Source organism: Procambarus clarkii, chromosome 39 (genome assembly GCF_040958095.1).
Source record: "Procambarus clarkii isolate CNS0578487 chromosome 39, FALCON_Pclarkii_2.0, whole genome shotgun sequence".
Taxonomy (NCBI): Eukaryota; Metazoa; Arthropoda; class Malacostraca; order Decapoda; family Cambaridae; genus Procambarus; species Procambarus clarkii.
In genome coordinates this window covers 10,366,469-10,386,669 of record NC_091188.1, presented here as the reverse complement: position 1 = coordinate 10,386,669, position 20,201 = coordinate 10,366,469, and the positions used below count along the sequence as shown (strand labels likewise).

The 20,201-nt window shown below is 39.9% G+C and overlaps 1 protein-coding gene across 1 annotated transcript in view; it reads left to right on the top strand.

Moving 5' to 3' along the window:
• Positions 1 to 20,201, top strand: part of LOC123760299 (uncharacterized) — a 123,484-nt gene that overhangs the window by 90,590 nt on the left and 12,693 nt on the right. Inside the window, 6 exon segments of the mRNA XM_069338366.1 lie at positions 9,733 to 9,780; positions 11,038 to 11,218; positions 11,837 to 11,932; positions 11,934 to 11,979; positions 14,327 to 14,383; positions 18,279 to 18,872. Of these exon segments, the coding sequence (XP_069194467.1) occupies positions 9,733 to 9,780; positions 11,038 to 11,218; positions 11,837 to 11,932; positions 11,934 to 11,979; positions 14,327 to 14,383; positions 18,279 to 18,872 (1,022 nt within the window).

Here is a 20,201-nt window from a genome sequence, read left to right as displayed (position 1 = left end):
TGGGAGGAAGGGAAGGGAAGGGCTTCCTTTCCCGATAAAATCAGGAGGAAGCGACAAGCCATTACGGCTATATATCACTTGGAAGGGGTCAGGATAAGGATTTGGGATGTGAAGAAACGGTGACCATATCGGAATAGAATGTCGACTGCAAGAAGCGTCACCGTCGCCCTGATGACCAGTCTAAGTGGCTGTAGTCTGACCATATGTGTGTGTGTGTGTGTTAGCTTGATTGTTCTACATTTAATAACCTGCACTCCAGGATTCCCCAAGGATTCGAACCTTGGCCGCCGATGTTGAAGCCTAGTGCTGTATCCACTCTACCAGCAGTGAGAATACATCCTGTATATGTTACTCCCAAAATGATAGTACTTACTAGTAACTATTTGGTCGAACTTCCCAATGTGTACAGCTGGATCCCCAAAAAGGTCATGTTTTATATTCATTTTGTACAGGTTTAATAAAGATAAAACCCAAACTAAACATTCCTAGGCCTAGTATAGCACATGTATGTACTATATTAGGCCTTAGATAGCATATATTAGGCCTTAGATAGCATATATTAGACCTAAGGTTGCATATATTAGGCTTAAGGCTGCGTATATTAGGCTTAAGGGGTTGAATATTTGGCTTAGGATTGCTTGGCTAAGTTAGATATAATTGTTAAATAATATTATTGTTATTTGTTTTGTCGTCATAATAATAATCATTATTTATCCTGGCAGTAGCAACAATATTGGGAAGTAAATGTTAGTAATTATATCAGTGAGGGTAATGTTTATATTTACAAGCTTTGCAATTTTGTCAATCAGCGCAGACTTTGGGGTTGTCAATCAGCGCAGGTTATGGGGTTATCAATCAGCGCAGGTTATGGGGTTGTCAATCAGCGCAGGTTGTGGGGTTGTCAATCAGCGCAGGTTATGGGGGTTGTCAATCAGCACAGGTTGTGGGGTTGTCAATCAGCGCAGGTTATGGGGTTGTCAATCAGCGCAGGTTATGGGGTTGTCAATCAGCGCAGGTTATGGGGTTGTCAATCAGCGCAGGTTGTGGGGTTGTCAATCAGCGCAGGTTATGGGGTTGTCAATCAGCGCAGGTTATGGGGGTTGTCAATCAGCGCAGGTTATGGGGTTGTCAATCAGCGCAGGTTGTGGGGTTGTCAATCAGCGCAGGTTATGGGGTTGTCAATCAGCGCAGGTTATGGGGTTGTCAATCAGCGCAGGTTGTGGGGTTGTCAATCAGCGCAGGTTATGGGGTTGTCAATCAGCGCAGGTTGTGGGGTTGTCAATCAGCGCAGGTTATGGGGTTGTCAATCAGCGCAGGTTATGGGGTTGTCAATCAGCGCAGGTTATGGGGTTGTCAATCAGTGCAGGTTGTGGGGTTGTCAATCAGCGCAGGTTGTGGGGTTGTCAATCAAGGCAGGTTATGGGGTTGTCAATCAGCGCAGGTTATGGGGTTGTCAATCAGCGCAGGTTGTGGGGTTGTCAATCAGCGCAGGTTGTGGGGTTGTCAATCAGCGCAGGTTGTGGGGTTGTCAATCAACGCAGGTTATGTGGTTGTCAATCAGCGCAGGTTATGGGGTTGTCAATCAGCGCAGGTTATGGGGTTGTCAATCAGCGCAGGTTATGGGGTTGTCAATCAGCGCAGGTTGTGGGGTTGTCAATCAGCGCAGGTTATGGGGTTGTCAATCAGCGCAGGTTATGGGGTTGTCAATCAGCGCAGGTTGTGGGGTTGTCAATCAGCGCAGGTTATGGGGTTGTCAATCAGCGCAGGTTGTGGGGTTGTCAATCAGCGCAGGTTATGGGGTTGTCAATCAGCGCAGGTTATGGGGTTGTCAATCAGCGCAGGTTATGGGGTTGTCAATCAGTGCAGGTTGTGGGGTTGTCAATCAGCGCAGGTTGTGGGGTTGTCAATCAAGGCAGGTTATGGGGTTGTCAATCAGCGCAGGTTATGGGGTTGTCAATCAGCGCAGGTTATGGGGTTGTCAATCAGCGCAGGTTGTGGGGTTGTCAATCAGCGCAGGTTGTGGGGTTGTCAATCAGCGCAGGTTATGTGGTTGTCAATCAGCGCAGGTTATGGGGTTGTCAATCAGCGCAGGTTATGGGGTTGTCAATCAGCGCAGGTTATGGGGTTGTCAATCAGCGCAGGTTGTGAGAGCGTCAATCAGCTCAAGTTGTGAGAGTGTCAGTTAACGTAGGTTGTGGGTTTGTCAATCAACTCGGTTGAGAGGCGTGTATCTATGCAGGTTGTGGGGACGTCATTCAACGCAAGTTCTGGGGGGGGGGGGCATCAATCAACATAGGTTGTGGGTGTGCGAAGTTACCAAAATAAAAGGTTTGAAGTCTATGAATTGGAACTCCTGATATATTTTAGAAGAACGTGAATGACAAGTTTAGCGAATTAAGCGAACGTCATTTTGCTTATCTTATTTTCAGATACGTAAATCCTGCGTTAGTTAAAGGTCATGTTTTAAATGATTTAAAAAAAAAACTTTTTCAATGATTTTACGTTTTAAAAACGTATCTGTTTTTATGGACTACCTCTGCTGCTGCACATGCTACTGGTGTTTTTTCCCTCTGAACTATTACGTTTCCCAAACTATTTAATCTTTAAATATGTGGTATATCTTCTTATCAAAGCCCCTGCTTACAGCCCCTGTTGGAAATGGACCATACTACCATTTAACCTTCCATATAGCGATTTATATTTTACAGTAGAGAGGATTATATTATTTTAAGCTGGCTGCACTGGTTAATGCTTGGGCTGTCAGTGGTCATCGCTCGGACTCTCAGATTGTATCACTCGGGTCTTCAGTGACTATCGCTCGGGATGTCAGTAGGTATCAGTCAAGCTGTCAGTTTGTATCGGTCGGTTCTTCAGTTAGTATCGCTCGGGATGTTTTTTATTTTTTCATCATTCGTGCTTCTGTATGGTGGTTATCTAGAAGCCTCTCCGATCGTTTAAAAACCACTGTGCATCAGACTAGAAACGTACTAGGCTTTTGTAATCTTGTCAACGGCTAAATTTTAAGGTAACTGTACAATCAAATTCGGGAACCATTGTAGGCTGTTCGGTAGCTGGACTCGAGGCGTTGCCATGCACTCTACTCGTATACAAGTCACATCGTACACAAGACGGTTTGCCAGCGAATTTTAAAACCCTCCTAACCTAATGGGAGCCGGTCGGCCGAGCGGACAGCACAGTGGGCTTGTGATCCTGTGGTCCCGGGTTCGATCCCGGGCGCCGGCGAGAAACAATGGGCAGAGTTTCTTTCACCCTATTCCTCTGTTACCTAGCAGTAAAATAGGTACCTGGGTGTTAGTCAGCTGTCACGGGCTGCTTCCTGGGGTGGAGGCCTGGTCGAGGACCAGGCCGCGGGGACACTAAAGCCCCGAAATCATCTCAAGATAACCTCAAGATAACCTTGCGCAACCTAACCTAACCCTAACCAGTCTAACCTTACCCATTCTAACCTAACCCTAACGATCCTAATCCTAACCCAAGCGAGCTTAACACAGCCTAACCTATGGCTAACATATCTTAACCTTACTATATACATTAATAAAATAGTAGTCCGTACAGTAACTTTTGGGGCCACCGTGTATATATGGTTTTTACGAACAATAAACGAGCTTTGTCGAATCATGTTGTGTACGATGTGTGAACCCTCTCCTAGTCAGTTCGCTATTATTGTTAGCAAAGATTAGCACCCATAATGGAATAAGATCTTATCGGCATACTGCACTTGTAGACGGGTTACTGTGTAACTTCATAGTAGTCTGATTGGTGGATTTACGTAACTTAATGGACTAGATACACTTGACTATCATTTTAGAAGCCGGGTTTTCGATCTCTTGCTCAGTCAGCTAAGTAGCGTAATCTCACCCATGTTGGAACATGGTTTTCCAAATGTTAACTTGACCATCAAATTTACTGCTGCGATGATAGCATATTTCGACCCCTGATGTTTTAGGTATATATGCTGATAAATTTAGCAGTCAAATTCCCCGTGCAAAGGTTTTCAATATAGGATGACTCAAGGTGACTATAATAAACAGAAATAAGTCGTTACTTATTTGACCAACGTTTCTAAGATATTATTTGACTAACGTTTCTAAGATAAAACTCCAGATGAAATGTCTCGTGGACTTTTTGAATTGGTGTTACATTGCAATTTAATTTTATACATCGAATTTATGTTTACATCATATATTTGCTGCTATAAACTGCATGCAAAGAACTCAAGAGTGGGCGGGGAACCCATTCATGGCGCTGGAGAAACTTTGGTGGGAAGCTGTAAAGTTTTATGCGAGAGATTGAGGTGTGATATGAGGTTCAGAGACTGGCGTTCACAGCACCACAATCCCCCACCCTCTTAAATGGTCACCAGTCCAACACACACACACACACACACACATTCCCCACCCTTATATGCGGTCCTCAGTCCAACACAGTCCCCACTCCCACACGCGGTCTCTAGTCCCACACACGGTCCTCATTCCCACGAAATCCTCTAGCTTCCCCAGACCATCCACAAATGTGCGGGTTACCATTATACACGAATAGCACCGTCTGTGGCAGAAAATAAAACTACATAGAGGTCACAGACAAAAACATTCACCCACCTCTCCTTTCAGGGAATCCTCGCCCACACGTGCCCTTGGTCCCCTCCTTATTCATACCAACCCTTCCCTTGGCTGCCACCTACATGAGGTTACTACATAAGTTCCATTTACGTACATTATTATATATATATATATATATATATATATATATATATATATATATATATATATATATATATATATATATATATATATATATATATATATATATATATTATAAATTAACGTAACGTATATATTTTAATTAACGTAGTCATTATATCGTGAGCTATGCCGTGTATTATAAGAATTAACGACTTCACACAATTGTTTATTTACTTCTATACTTAATTTCTTTAGATTGCAAATATTACTTTTCCAATACTTATAATATAGCGTTTAATTCACTGATATATATTTGTTAATTTCGCTGTGGTCAACAAACCACATCACCGTAGACACTGAAGGGAAAAACAAATAAAATACCATTGACAACCTTGAATGTTTTATTTTAATGAACAGCAATCAAAACCAGAGTGTAACACTGTAAAAGTGTTTAATACATACATAGAGTACATGAGTCACAGACAGGGATCTGAGAGGCGCCAGTTTGTCGGCCTGAGATCTCACACCTCAAAGCGTTAATGACCTCAAGTGACCTGAGGTCAGATCATGAGAATTTCACCTTGCTTCCGCTATGCTTATAATTGTAGTCTGGTAGCCTTCAAACATGCCGACGTTTAAGGAGTGGCTTGGTAGTGCCGGAGGCTATCTACTTGTGGGCGGAGTTAGTACTAGGGTCCCCAATATATACTCGGAGAGCATTAAGCATTAAGACAACAGAGCAGACGAGCCAGCAGAGCAGAGAAGACGTCCCTAGCAGGGAGGCTGTCGGCCGGCAGGGGCGAGACAATCTCTGTCAAGCTACAGACCCCCCCCCCCTCTCTATTCAACTTAGACTCAGTCCTCGGTGAGTGAACATTAAGGTGACTTGGTCGTGTTTACATATGTTGTGTGATGATCAGGGGCAGTCAAGTTGTAGGGTTCTCGAATTCTTGGATGATGACTCTCTTTAACATTTTAATTGGATTGCTTATATTATGATACTTAGTATGTGAAATACATGAACTTATTATTTACATCGTCTTTGTTCCCTAGAGCTTTGAGTTGAGGTGAGAAAGCCTCGGTGGTTACTAGATTCAAGATATTAATGAGTACTTGTTTGGAGTTGATACATGGTACAGAGGGAACATACTAATAATGAACTCATGATAACATCCTTTGAGAATTTTGTGATACAGGCAAGTTCCATTCCTTGTCTTGTATGTAATGATCATGAATGGATGGTGGCAGTATTTCGTCTTCTACTATCTACTTTCGACTTCTACTATCTACTCTTCTACTTCTACCTATCTACACCTCTCCCTCCACCCCTCTCTGAACTCTCACTTTCAACTAATGACCCTCCTCGCTCCTCCCACCTCTCTCCCTCTCACCCCAAACCCTCACTAATTACTTCCCTATTCATTTCTTTCCTTTCGTTTTCTCTTATACGTTTGTGGCAATGATTCTGTATTCTAGAGTTCTCTCTAGAGTTTCGGGTAACTGATCAAGTGACGGCGCCTTGTAGTCTTAGCACCTAGGTAGTCAAATACCTAGGTTACAAGGTGTTGAACGAGAGAGGTTGCCTTAGGATCTCTGGGAGTGCTCTAGAATAGTTAGCTAACTGGGGACGGGATAACGGACTAGAGAGAGCTGTTTCCCCCGGCCTCGTTAGTTAACTGGGGGGTGGAATAATGGACAAGATAGAGCTATTTCCCCCAACCCCCCGTTACAAGAGCACAAGAACCTGATGGAGATGACACGACATCGTAGTGGCTAGGCTCGTGCAGGGCCAACTTAGTAATTTTACGCATTATTTCTAATTGGGTAACTTTTCATTAATGGTTTGCTCATTTACATTCATTAACTAGAGAAAAAAAGGACAAATTTGCCATTCAAAGTAGTGTCTTTATTACTAGTAAATTTTAATACATATGACCAGATATTATTACATAATATTTGCAAGTTTGGTCATTGAAGTTAGCAGTTGAGGCCCTGCCAAGTACATCATATATTTGTTGCTGCAAGCCAAGCCAAGTACAGCTTAATGCTTCATTTAGATTATTGTCATATGTTAACGAAGCTTTATTTGAAACTTAATAAAACTGCACGGAAGAACCATGAGAGAAATTACAGTTGCCAAAAGTAGGTTAACATGTAAGGGATTGTCCTTTTTATTTATATTTTTTTTAGTAACGTGAATTGCCTTAAGGGTTCTAGATGACGGCTATGTGAAAGCACAAGTTCTTGTATATAAATTATACTTTGTCTTGCGGCGGAGTTCCAAATCATCAGTTGTAAAGTTGCTGATGAATGTTATGACACTAATGGATTGTCATTTATATTTTCATTTCATAAGAAATATTACTTAATTGCACCCTCCAAATAGGCCATATGGCAAATGCTTGCCAGCTGTGGTCTGCTGGCAAGCTTTACATAACTTTACATTAGTTACGCACTTGGAAGGCGTATCTAAGTCATGCGTTGTTGGGGGATACGATCAAATCGTGCGCCGGAGTTTCCTTTCTAATTCCTTTAAGGTATTGTGTTCCTCGTGTGAGGATTTCTAAGACCACATTGGTGTTAGGTGCCTTTTGTGATGGTTCCTAAGTGTTTAGCTTTTTCTGTGACGATTCCTAGTCACGTATGTGTTTGAATCCTCCTGTTAGGGGTTCACACAAGGAGTTTAGATCCTTCTGTGAGGGTTTGTGAGAACCACGCCAACAAATTATTCACTTACCCCCAACGGCGATCTCACGCGACCGACAATGCGTCGCTCCTCAGTAAATAGTCAGGATGTTGTTGACCCTCCGAGTGTAGTGCCAGAGGAAAGCCGGTTGACCCGAACATGCATGTATTTATTTGTATTTAGAACGAGAGAGAGACATTCATTCTTATATTTACCGGGAGAAACAGAGCAGTTGGTCTGACTCTCAGCTGAACGTGTGATTGACTATGACACCACCTGTTACATGTCCCACTGGCCTCCTCTGGCCACCTTGAGGATGACTCCAAAGAGCCTTCACTTACGGGGCTCACCATTGCCTGTGCTACTGGAACTTCTTGTTCTGAGTAGCTGAATCAAAAAGAACAACAACAACAGTCAATGTGCTCATTTATGAAACCTGATATGAAGAATACAGTGCTATCCGCCCATTTGGTAAGTTCTTTAAGATGGCGGAGGAGAAGACTTTCATTTTATTTGTAAGTATCTGAGAGGTGAGGACCTTTCTGGCAGCAGACTGTCGTTGAGCATAATGTTGACAGCGACAGGCTGAAGTCATCTGCACTTTACCCAACTCTGGCAGCTTGCCAGGCAACTCCGAGTCTCTCTCTCTTGGTATATGCTCGCTCGGTTTGCTTCTAGAAAAGCTGCCTAGATTAGGGAAAGGCAGCATTAAATGTATGAGAAATGGGTTAATTTTAATGCTTCTGGTTTGATGTATTATGACCGCGTGTAGTTTTCCTCTCTCTCCTTTGTGGTATTCTTTCTTGACGACTCCATCTTCCGCGAACTCGTTTTTTTTTTCTATCCACATACAGTTTGTGTCTTCCCTCTCGTCTCACGGCCTCTGCGCCAACGACCATACGCACCCTGTGATTGTGAGGGAGCCGGTCGGCCGAGCGGACAGCACGCTGGACTTGTGATCCTGTGGTCCTGGGTTCGATCCCAGGCGCCGGCGAGAAACAATGGGCAGAGTTTCTTTCACCCTGTGCCTCTGTTACCTAGCAGTAAAATAGGTACCTGGGTGTTAGTCAGCTGTCACGGGCTGCTTGCTGGGGGTGGAGGCCTGGTCGAGGACCGGGCCGCGGGGACACTAAAAAGTCCCGAAATCATCTCAAGATAACCATCTCAAGATCTCAAGATAACCCTGCTCCTGTCTCAACGTTACTGTGTATACGCATCCTTGCTCTCGTCTCACCATTTTGCTCTTTTGATTGATTTTGCTCTCTTCTGACTCGTCCTGTCGTGTCCTATTTGTTCATATATTTTGTATTCAGCCGCGTCTCGATTATAAGAAGTTGATCGACGGTAATACGAAGATTCATGTTGTTTACAACTCTATTCTTGGACTGGGAGTTGCAGAGTTGTCGATCATCTGGATCGTGTTTCTGCATGGTCTCACCTCCGTCAAGTCCCTTTCTGTTTCATAGATTAGCTGACGCAACACTTTCTCCCAGGAGGTCCTATACCATTTTTTGTTTTAATTTCTTCTTTTCACCTGTAGAAATTTGTGGACATCGTCACAATTATAGATTTAACTCATCCACCTGGGATGTACTGGGTGTCTACGAAATCTTATCACCCGGGTGTATTATAAGATTTATTTTTATTACAACTACAGATTTCTTATATATATATATATATATATATATATATATATATATATATATATATATATATATATATATATATATATATATATATATATATATTATATATATATATATATATAATTACACTAAACAAATTCAGTAGCTTTATATAGCCGATGTGTCCAATGGGTGTGTTTGAGTGTTGTAGTGTTCATAACAGAAATATTTCGTGAGAATGTGTTCAGTGTAGTCCACGTCTCGGCCTATACACACGGAGAGTTTAGGCCTAAACTGTGTTCATGATTATAACATACTTGCTTGATGGTAAGCTATTGTGGTGGCCTTAATAACCCTCCAGAGGTTGACTGGCCTTTTAGCCATTCAGAAATTGATAGGTCTTAATAACCATTCACAGGTTGGTAGACATAATAACTCTCCAGAGGTTGATAGGCCTTAATAAACCTCCCATGATCGAATGCTTTTAAACCCAACTTCCCTCTATCCGCTCTTCAATAAAAATAAATGCTTGATTCTTGCATACACAACCAACCAGAGAGCAGACACAGAACCACTTAGTATCATACTAATGTGACGAGACTTTGTGGACACGCTGTACACTAGCTATCCTGAAATTGTAAATAAAGTCACGGTGGAATTACGCAGAGGCTATAGAGCATTCATCCCTGACTATTTTTTTTTCCTTGTTCTGCCCCAGAACTTCCTCATACGACGATAGACCTGACAGCTTCGTGGAAATCTTCAGGTAACTTAGTAAACACTGTAGCCAACTCACTGGAGCAGTACATCCACAGCTTGGCATGTAGGCGCCTGCTGCTGAGGCTTTGCTTGTTAACCTGCTGTTTGCCAACAATTGCAGAAGAGGGATTTTTTTTTTTGGTAAAGTTAGTATGTGTTGCTCTAAATTGAGATACCGAGAATATTACTAACCCGGTGTAGGCTAACTACTGCTAGTTATTATATAGCGATATTGATGTGTTGGGCCAAAAACACATAACGAGTTATCAGAAAGGAAATAGCCCGTGTTGTGTGCTAAATTTGACGATATTTTTAAGGAACCGAAACAGAATAGAGTAGCATTTAAGTACCGTTTTCTGTAGTGTACTTTTTAGCAGTTTTGATGTTTTTTTTCTGTTTATGCTTTAAGAGTTCTATTAGGAACCATTAGTGATTGCTTCATAGATCATAGTTCGGCATGCTAGCCTGTCTCTTAGCCCTCGTCAAGACCAGTGCATGAGATGAGAGCAGCATCATGAGGGTTCTCACCGGCCATGTTGACAGCACTTCCTCCAGGACACAGCCGCATGTTTGAGTTACAAAGACCTCAAATACTAGCGTAGTAATGTGATCTTTAAGGCACGTTTCTCAGACATTTATTACAAAAATATTGTTATCCTGGTTTGCTGTTGCAAGGGCTGCCATATGCATGATACCGGCGTCATATGCCAGCAAACACAACGTTTTCTTAGCGTTATTACGTTGCTGCAACATTGCAGCAACTTATAACGTTGTAAACTACACTTGTTTACGTCAGGATAGAGCAAGCAAGGCTTTTTTCCTTCCATCATCAGATCTAAGGACTAGGGTGAATCAGTCAAGGTGATGGAGATCCTTTGTGTAATTCCAGCACGGTTTATACTATCATACAATGTTTGTCTTATTTGACTACTATTGATGTCTGGGGTAAATAATCCCCTTCAGTATTATTTATATAAACTATGTCCAGACATTATCATTATAACTTCTCAGGGTATTCCTGTTGATTCTGATAACATCACTTTGAGCAATAAAGGCCTCTTACTATACAACTGCCTTGAATGGTGACAATGAGTTACAACATATTCATAGTAGACGAGCCAATAAACATTTTCGTCCCCTCTTTCATCCACCTAACTTATCCCAAACATCCAGGCTTTCCGTCTCCCATCCATCATTATTTCTCTCCCCCAAACCTTTTGGTCAACACACCGGATAATGCGGTATACTTATTACGCTTCTTCAGGAGCTCCTCCCGCAACGAGGGTCGGAGCGGTTCCCGCGGTGGGTCGAGGAGTGGCAGCGCCCTGGCCTCAGTGGAGGACGGCGGCCACGTCAGACACACGCGACGAGAGTACTGCACACCTGACAGCAAGACTCATGTTGTCACCGAGAAGTACGAGTATGACACCGGGGACACCAGTAAGGTCAGTTACGAGGCTTCGTAATTCTAGCTCAAATTATACGTAATATAGAGTGGAAGAGTATAGTTTTAGCAGCTGCAGTCGCGAGGAAGATATTTTACTAGGTGAGTCAGAGGTGCCGACCTCAATGGTGTCAGCGAGGCGGTGTTTACCTGCACCTTGGTTGGCACAGATGATGCTTCCGGGTGTGTTGGTCGTGGCACTGTTGGCACTGATTCCGACTGCCTGCACAGGCAATATCACTCTTGACTTGGGTACCGCATCCTGACTGACACATCTTACGTAAGCTTTATTTAATCTATTGTTTAAAATTATTAACAAAATTGCTGGAAGAGCACTATTATGTTGATAATATTATTCCTAACGTACTTATGATAGTTTTATAAAAAAAGAAAAATCCAAACAACTTAGCGAAACTTTGTAATGCAAATATTCTTGATGATTTGTAAGTAATAGTGGTGGCCGTTAAGGGTCTGGAGGGTTGTTAAGTAATAACCCTCCAGAGGTTGACAGGCAATAAGCCCAGCAATAAAGAAAATGTTGTATGTAACGGTATACCTATTCAAAGCGCTACAAATTTATTTGTATTTCTTTATGTTAGTGAAATTCAATTCTTTGCAGACGAATCATTTCCAGAAGAAGATAATGAAGTCGACTTACTCTTCATATAACTCGCTGAACGCTGGTAGCTTGGAGGACCGACCATCGCTGGCCGCAGGAGTCGCCACCACAGCTGTCTCCTCAAGCTCCACCAGACACTAAAGGTACTTAATTATATTGGGTGGCTTAATCTTCATCAATCAATCAATCCCTGAAGTCCACCTTCTAAATATCTTTTCTTTCTGTTGACCAAACCACACACTAGAAAGTGAAGGGACGACGACGTTTCGGTCGTCAAAAATCGACTTGAGAATGGTCCAGGACGGACCGAAACGTCGTCGTCCCTTCACTTTCTAGTGTGTGGTTTGGTCAACATATTTCAGCCACGTTATTGTGACTCCTCGCCTGCAACTTTGCTATCTCCGTGCTGGATATACGCTTGCTCTATACGTATAGTATATGAGCTCTATATGTATAACTCTATACGTATTGTATAGTATTATTAAGTATATGAACTCATAATTGAACACGTAACATATTTTATCAATTAAGAAAATAAAAATCAAGGAAACTGCAGAAAGCCCATTCGACCAATACTATTAAATATTTTTGTCTATGCTAAATCAGCACAAAGACCTTTTGTGCTGATTTAGATAATTAAATTACACTAATTAGCCCTACCTAATTAGGTTGGTCAGGACCAAAATATTCTTGCTAGTTGGTCAATAAGCTGTTGTTGTTGCCTTAATAACCTTCCAGAGGTCGAGAGGCGTTAAGCCCAACATCAAATGAAATACTTTAGGGCAAAGTCCAATACCAAATTATATAAACTAACTTGTATCAAAGTTACGTAGTACAGTAACGTGTATCATTCAGCTAGACTCAAATATGGTAACACGAACTGATGCGCGATTTACTAGGATTATTCAATGTAAATTGTCTAAGAATGGATAACAGGATTTCTGTGTTTTTTTTTATCTCGCCATTCATTCTTTTAAAATGTGAAAGATATAATATAAATATGAAATAAATATCCGTACTGACCCTATTTCGTGTTGCACTGGAGCCCGAATATGAGTTTATATAATGACCAAGCCACACGACGGGTTTATAAATGCTGACGAATAAACAGTTAACCTAAATGAAGAATTATATAACCGGGAAATTGGTTTTCTGCTATCGTGGACAGGAAGCCACTTAGGCATATTACCGGGAAACTTCCCATCACCCGCCAAGCCAAGGATGAGGCTACACCCGCGTGATAACTCAAGAAGTTACTAACCAGTCCCAGCAGTGTGCTCGAGTGATGGGCCCATCATCCAAAACTCAACTCATAATTCAATATGATTATCATATGCATTTGTGGCTTAATAAACATGATTCTCGTCATTTGTTTTCGAGGGAAGCCTGTTTCGACAAACACTTATATACTTCCTGTATAAATATCGGAAACACAGCTTACAGCTTCAGCACCAGCTTGCGCAGAAACCAGGGCCCAGGATTAGTCAAGCATTTCCGCAATCACTTACGAAACTAGTATATCTTTCCTTAATCGTGGTGACTGTATTTGCATTTTTATGAGCATCGAAACTTCACAACTTATTGTTGTTATGAACAGCCTCATAAGTCTTCTGGCTCATAAACTATTTATTTAATGTAAACAAACCACTATGAGAACAGACATGCAGGTTTTGAAAGTGGTTACGTAAATGCTTCGCGAATCCTGGCTCATTATTAAACATAATATTTACATATTATGTTAAATCACTTTTATAGAATAGAACCTATTCAAAGTTTAGCATCATATATCTAAAATTACTGAGACTGTTTATATAAGGTAATTTTTCGTATGTTAGTTTCACATAGATTCATCAGAAATCAATGCTTTAATTTCGCGTGCAATAAACAGACAGCACTGAGGTGAATACTCCTAATTTCCCCTTATGCCACTACAGGAAGGGCTCCGTATTACAAAATGTATTACAGATTTTTACGTAGTATTGTATATTGTCATTCACCTATTATAAGTAACATTTGCTAATAAATGTTCAACAAAGCACATATAAGATGGTAAGATGGTAGCTTTGTAGCATGTTGCTATGGCATGTTTCCCCTAGATGTGCTCAAGATGCAAGTCCCATTATTAGTAATAGTATTCTGGCTTCTTGTTCGTTGTCACTATAAGTGCCGTTCCTAGCTTGAACAGCTGAGACACCTCAAACTATATTGCTTCTGGAATAATAGTAAGTAGGATAGAGCAGTAGAAGCATATTTTATGTTAATTTGATGTTTGTGACTTTTTATACATATATATACAAATTAGTTACTGCTTTTATGAGTATTGTAAGCCTTGCTATTTGTTCATAGAATTTAAGAATGCCTCATCTTGATCTTTACCCACAAAAGAAAGTTAATATATATCTGTATGAACGCAGGATCACTGCTGACCATTGACCAAAATCAGAAGCTACTTTTTGACAAACTAACATGTACTTAACAACTCATTTCCAGTTATCAGTGCTTCCCAGAAAGTAGCAAACAAATTGGTTGATGCCCTGGCCAGTATAGGTGAGGCGGAGTTGTGTGTTGATCTCCTATCTTCTTCCCCATTATCCCCCTGTATTGTCTCCCTCCCTCATGCTGCTGGTGTAGGGGCCACCATCTTTGTAATAATATGAGAAACTGTAATACTCACACCATCCTGTGTTCGTGTCAAGCTGGGGTTGCTTTCTGTTTGTACGTCTCTCACTCTCTCTCTCTCTCTCTCCGTTGTATCACCAGTCTTGCAAGGGTAGCGTGTGTTTATAGCATAATTTCAAAATCTGTTCCTCTCCCACAAACCCTTCACAAGTTAAATTACACCCCCCCATATTTATAAAATTGGGAATTTGTTGAATAATATGAGAGCTCGGTAACTGCTATGTTGTAAAACACTAAATGCATATAATAGTGCAGGATATCCGTCAAGTTCCACGGATCAACGGATCAGACTGCCAAATTATTTGTTAGCTCTAATTAACGATGGGAGAGGAGCCAGGTACTGTATAAATATATCCTTAAAAGCCAAATATTTAAAATATGTTTTGAGGTCAGTGAAAATAGGCGCTGATAAACAGACTGCCGTTTTCACCCAAGCCTTGATATTATATTATTTAATATTTGGCTACCATTGATCATGTTTTACCCTAGGTAACACCTGGACCCCCCCCTTGTGTGTGTTGTAGTGGTGATGGGTGTGTTGAGGCGGTGTGGTGATGGGGAAGGGGGGTGTTGTAGTGATGGTATGTTGTATTTGTGCTAACAACAGGTTTCGTGACATCAACGTGTGTGTAGTTGTCTTTGTGCGTCTGAGTCTGGAAGAATGCGAACAATTAATTACACTGTATTATAGGTATGTCTGTATTTTTTAAATTTATTTAACACCTAATAATTGTTTTGTTATTTAACTAATGTTAAGGTGTGGTTGTTAGTTACTTACATATGTTTCTTGTGGTAATTTGTTAATTGATAATCAAATGTTTTTGATAGTGGATTGTTGTGTCTAAACACTGTTTCTGGCAAGAATATTTTACATTACTTTGGATTACTTTGGATATAATTATAAAAATTAGTTTATACTGGAATTTATGAACGTAAAGTGTGTATATATATATATATATATATATATATATATATATATATATATATATATATATATATATATATATATATATATATATGTCGTACCTAGTAGCCAGAACGCACTTCTCAGCCTACTATGCAAGGCCCGATTTGCCTAGTAAGCCAAGTTTTCATGAATTAATTATTTTTCGACTACCTAACCTACCTAACCTAACCTAACCTAACTTTTTCGGCTACCTAACCTAACCTAACCTATAAAGATAGGTTAGGTTAGGTTAGGTAGGGTTGGTTAGGTTCGGTCATATATCTACGTTAATTTTAACTCCAATAAAAAAAAATTGACCTCATACATAATGAAATGGGTAGCTTTATCATTTCATAAGGAAAAAATTAGAAAAAATATATTAATTCAGGAAAACTTGGCTTATTAGGCAAATTGGGCCTTGAATAGTAGGCCAAAAAGTGAGTTCTGGCTACTAGGTACAACATATATATATATATATTATATATATATATATATATATATATATATATATATATATATATATATATATAACTGTACCATCATCCTACAAAATCATTGGAGAGTCTTTATGAACTCATTCAACCCCATGTCCGAGTGCACTCGGGACTAGATGAAATAGTTGACCACATACCCGAATGCACTCGGGAATGGGGTTTAATGAGTTCATAAAGACTCTCCTAAGCTTTTATAGTGTGGTGGTACAGTGGTACAGCATTCTGCTTTGCATCACGCGGGCTGAGGTTCTAGTCTCAGTAATGGGCATTTGGAACTTTCAAGTATTGAAAGTGAGGCCCGTGTACTATTCAGGTTTATCATTTAAGAATATATATATATATATATATATATATATATATATATATATATATATATATATATATATATATATATATATATATATATATATATATGGAAGGGAGTACCACCTCTAGCTGGAAGAAGGGGGACCCATAGCCTCGGAGGAAACCACGCATAACGCATTAGAGGGAATGTTTAGATCCCCTCCAATATATATATATATATATATATATATATATATATATATATATATATATATATATATATATATATATATATATATATAAGAATGTATAATGGAGCTAATATTTAGCATAAATATACAAATACAATTTAACAGTATAGGGGTGTTAACATTTCTTATAAAACTGTATAAAAGCATGTTTAAACATTATACCTAGAATAACCAACTTTTAAGACGTCTAAATATAATAAAAAAAGTAAATTAAAAAATAACCAGTAATTTATCTTCTTTCTGATAGTGCATTAGCCTGATGTCAAAATATGAATTTGTCTACGTTTCATAGAATTTAAATTACATTTAACCCATATTATGTTCCTTCCCACCCATGCAATCACCCATGCAATGATATCCACAGAAAGGTTTACCCTGCTTCACGGTTTATGTATACTGAGAGTTTTCCTAACTCTAGGAGTATGCTCAGGACTTTATATTTACCAGTTGGTTAGTAAGTTGTTGCCATAATAATCCTCAAATTTAATTAACAATGAAACTTGAATCTCGAATTATATTTATATATAATAGGAAATATGAGATGTGAGAATGTTTTAAGTAAATTAATAATTGTCTTGAAATCTTGAATCTTGAATCTTCAAGAATCTTGAAAGGATTCAGTATTATGCCAACATGGGAAGCTACATCACCAAGAGCTTCACATTCTTGTGAATATTTTTAATCAGAGTAAAATATATGTAACAAAAAACAACTAAGAAATTGTTATTAAATGCAGGAGAATATTGATAAGCACGAGTATGTTAATACAATTTTAATTAGCCTAATAATATGAAAATAAAAGCTAAGTACTAAATCAAACAATATAACTGAAAATAACAAATAATTATATAATTTGTTTTGTGCTGCTTGAGTTTAGTCTAGTTGTATTTGTGCAAAGGCAAGTACTTTTGCTGTCTGCCAGCGTAGCTTCGTAAATATTAATGAGGTTGATAGATTAAAGTCTAAACATTAACTCTGACCAATTAAATCATACCACGGCGGCATTGCAAATACAAGCGTTAAATTTTGACTTTAGAGTAAATTTCGAGAGCTTGATTAAAGATAATATGTATTTATTATACTGTATAAATGTACGGAAACCCAGTTTTTCGCGGTTCATAGAAACTTTTTTATGCCGTCACCGTGCTGGTTTTGTAATCCCTCTCGCTACGTTTATCTTATACGGCTTATACTTGAGCGTGTTCAGTAGTAAAATTATAATATTAGTGTAGAGAATTTAATAAAGTTGTCTATTACTTTCAGTATATGCACATAGCAGGAAACTATAGCCTTGCACTGTTTAGGATCAAGGTATTCTTACTGGACTACTGAGCTGTCAGTGTTAGCCTTAAAAATCCCTTCAGAGGTTGATAGATCTTAATAGGCCCAACACCTAACAGAGAGGATGAGCAAGCAACGTAGAATGTTACAAAAACAATTTTAGTGAAGTCGAGACTTATTACAAATAATTGTTTAGAGAAGTGAATGTTGACTGATAGTGATAATTTATGAAATAGAGAAGTATGCTAGTAAGCAAAAATGTTAAGTGATAACAATTGTAAAATAATTTTAGAAAGTAGAGAACGTTAGCAAGCATCGTAGAATAGCATAATAAATAAATGTCAACATAAGTATGAATGTTACTGAATATATGAAGATGTCGGGAAAATGCGAAGAATATTAGTATAATGTTGCGAATATTCTTAAACATTGAGTCGTAAGTGCAGATCATATATACTGAACACAAGACTATAGTGAATTGACCCTCTGCCCATCTGGCCCCACAGGTGGGGATGGGAGTCACGTTCCAGCACCTGACTCCAGCGAAACTGAGTCTGTTCGAACGGACACGATGAAAACCTCTCTTACGGCTAGTTCGGATTATTCCACTCTAGGTCGACTTCGTAAGAATATCAACGAACTGGATTCTCTGATTTCTTCGCTTGAAGATTCGCGCCAGAAAGAACACAGAACATCAGAAGTTCAGGGATCCTCAGTGTCGACAAACGTGTCTATTGTATCTAAAACAAGCGAATTAAAGGTGAAAGATGCCAAACCTGTAAAAGATGTGTCTCCCGCAAGAGTCGTGGCCCCTGTAAGAACTGTTGTTCATGTGGACAGAGTGGCTACTGTGGAAGGTAAAACATTCGATAAAGAGAAGGTGCCAGTAAATATAGCTGCGCCTGTAAAAGAAAGATCTGCGAAACCTATCCAGTCAGTAGACCCTGCACTTGCCATAACTCTTGCAGCGGCTGAAGCATGTTCACTTCCCACCAGCAGCAGCAGCTACACGACTCACGTCACCACCAGCCGCACCAAGAGAACAACTGAGTCAGACAGAACCAGTGGTTCGCAACAGAAAGTGTTTAGAGAAGAGAGGAGTAAGTGGGTGTTGTGTGGCGTGGCACTAGTGCCTGTGAATCTTGGCCCTAGCGCTTGTATGGCGTTGTACCATTGCCTGTGTGGTGTGACACCAGTGCCTGTGGGGCGTGACACCAGTGCCTGTGTTGTTAAGAGGGCGTGGTATCCCCTGAAGTGTGCCTTCTGCTGCTACTCCTCACCTCACGAGCTTTCACCCTCATTCCCTTTAATGCTTAGCACGACTGCCCAACTTCTCCTGCCCTCAGATGGAGAGCTCCGCAGGGAATGTTTACACTAATGGCAGTCGCTAGAGAACTGTTGGAGTATTTAACTCATGGAAAGGCAGACATGTTACTCAGATGCCAGTCATTTAGAAGGAAATCCTTTCCAGACCGCTTCGTGGCTGCGTGTCAGGAACAAGAGTGGTTATTCGTGTTTTGCTTGTATTTTACCAGGCAAATTTAATATCAATGCTTTTTTTTTTTTAGCTTGATGTTTTGTGGCTTTTTTTTTTGCATCCCTCAGTGTTTCTTCTAATTGTTTTTTCGCCTTTGTTAAAGTGTAATATTGATGTTTTTAATTTATTCATGATCACTGTCTGATTTTTTGCTGATAGTTAATGATAGTGCAACGCCAGGACGAAATAAAGGCCAATTTAAGATTGGGAAAAGCATTACGAACGAGTGTGACGTGTGTGTGTGTGTGTGTGTGTGTGTGTGTGTGTGTGTGTGTGTGTGTGTGTGTGTGTGTGTGTGTGTGTGTGTGTGTGGGAAGGTGGGTGGAGGACTTTTTAACTTAGCGTCGTGGTGATGCATGGTGTTCTGCATGTCTGGGACTCCTGCATGACAGTTCAGACTGTGTAGTACAGTGCAGTGTTTCTGATGGTCCGTCACTGCCTTGTGCGCAACTAACCGTTACTCTCTGGAATATTGGGTTTTGATTCTGTGGATAGTTGATCACGTGGTTTGAACTATCCAAGCCGAAGTCAGGTTACTCTCGAGTGACCAACTGTTCAGTCAAAACTGAATTTTCCTTCCTGTGTGTGTGTGATAGTGGTGTTGATTGGTGGCAGGGTTTATACAAGCATGTTGGTGCGGCTCCTAATATGTCAAGTATCATGTAACAAATACATTAATTCTCTTGTTTAATATTTCTATAATTTGTTTAAAATATATTTGTTGCCACATATTGTATACTAAGAAAAGTTAACATTTGCCTCCCTAGTAATCCAATAACGTAATATTAAAAGTATATTTTACTCATATCCAATTATCAATCACTGTTAATCAGTATGTTAATCCACAATTAATAAAGTATATATAACAAAATGAAATCGACTGGTAGTTTAA